Source organism: Penaeus monodon, chromosome 30 (genome assembly GCF_015228065.2).
Source record: "Penaeus monodon isolate SGIC_2016 chromosome 30, NSTDA_Pmon_1, whole genome shotgun sequence".
NCBI classification, from domain to species: domain Eukaryota; kingdom Metazoa; phylum Arthropoda; class Malacostraca; order Decapoda; family Penaeidae; genus Penaeus; species Penaeus monodon.
The window spans coordinates 34,065,966-34,067,473 of NC_051415.1; the positions used below are offsets into that span (position 1 = coordinate 34,065,966).

General features: G+C 42.9%; 1 protein-coding gene across 1 annotated transcript in view; it reads left to right on the top strand.

Moving 5' to 3' along the window:
* The window catches only part of LOC119592739 (thioredoxin domain-containing protein 11-like), a gene marked incomplete at its 5' end in the record, with an annotated part of 15,463 nt that overhangs the window by 13,159 nt on the left and 796 nt on the right, over nucleotides 1-1,508 (top strand). Inside the window, 3 exon segments of the mRNA XM_037941675.1 lie at nucleotides 111-222; nucleotides 1,021-1,214; nucleotides 1,435-1,508. Of these exon segments, the coding sequence (XP_037797603.1) occupies nucleotides 111-222; nucleotides 1,021-1,214; nucleotides 1,435-1,508 (380 nt within the window).

Below are 1,508 nucleotides of genomic sequence, written 5' to 3' on the forward strand. Positions count from 1 at the left end.
GTCTGTCCACTTTCATAGTATACATTATTTGTTTTAGGCAGTCATAATCATTATTATATCACATATCGCCATCCTTTTCTGTATTTCGCCTCATCTCACCTTCTTTGCAGGACAATGCTGTCCGGGGGCTCGGTGAGAGGGTCAAGGTGTGAGGAGGGCCAGGTGTGTATTCGGGAGCTGACGTCTCGGGACTACGCAGAGGTCACGCAGGAGCCAGGAAAGGTAGGTAGTGGAGTGTGGGGAAGTTGGGGGGGTGTCTAGAGTTTGAGGGAAGTTTATGGAAAATATCAGACAGTAGGATGTGGTTGTTGCCAACACCTTGGCAACAAGCTTGCACTTTCCTATTATTATACATCTGTCTGCTGTATTATACATCTATTCAGAGGCCATTGCATCATTTCCTGCATATATTCATGGAATGGAAGTTGATGCTTCAGTGGACTCCTCACTTTTTGTTGGTCTTTTTAAATTAAATTTGACTGCCACTAATTGCTGGCCTGTGACCCATGAAATGATCATTTAGTAGAAGGCACTTTCAGTCTTTGTCCATCTCAACAACCACACTTGTGGCTAGCAAAAATGGAAACAGATTATGGCACATTCTGAGCCAGTCCAGCAAATACTACCACCATGTCAGGGGAGTCCACCCAGAGGTTGTAGAATTTCTCCAAGTCATCCTTGGCTCTCACATAATACATATGATGACAGAATGGACATTTTTCTACAGTGGATGGTAATAATAGATTCTGTCAAGGTACAGGCACTTGTTTCAACTGTAGGGATGCACGGCTGCACTATCAGCAAAGATGTCTGGGCTTGGAATAGAGGTTGCACCACTTTCCAGAGGAACAAGTTTCATCATTGTGGGATCACCAATGGGGTTAGAAACAAAGCAGCAGTTGGTTTTAATCAAGTTTTATTTGAAGCTACACAGCCCTCTGCCTTTATTCAATTCTTCTTAGCTCATAAAAGTACATATATAAAATTGAGCTGCTAACACCACTTTTCTTTCCCTTTCAGATGGTGGTGGTGCTCCACTACAGTGGGAACTGTGCTGCCTGTACCACAGTTGGCCATGTTTTAATGGCTGTGGCGCAGGCGGCCAGACACCTGCCCAACATCACCTTTGCCAGGATTAATGTTGCCACCAACACGCTTCCCTGGAACCTGCACTTTGATGCGCTCCCAACCATCATTGTTCACCCGCACGTCCAGTGAGTGGGATGAGTGTTAGTTTGTCTTTCATGATAATTTTATGGATTTTACATTTTGTTAGATGTGTGATAAAAGTTTGTAAAGTCTATACATTAAAGATGTTTGATATTAGAATGATTTTTGCCCCTTTCTAAGATTTGACAACATATTTATCATGATTGGGATTATTTTATGAAATTTATAGTTCCTTCATCCATAATGGTTTCTCTTGCCCTCCAGCAAAAGTGAGAGCAGAATTTTCGACCTGAGTCAGCAGCTGACCCCTGCAAACCTGATGTCATTCCTAGTGAGCA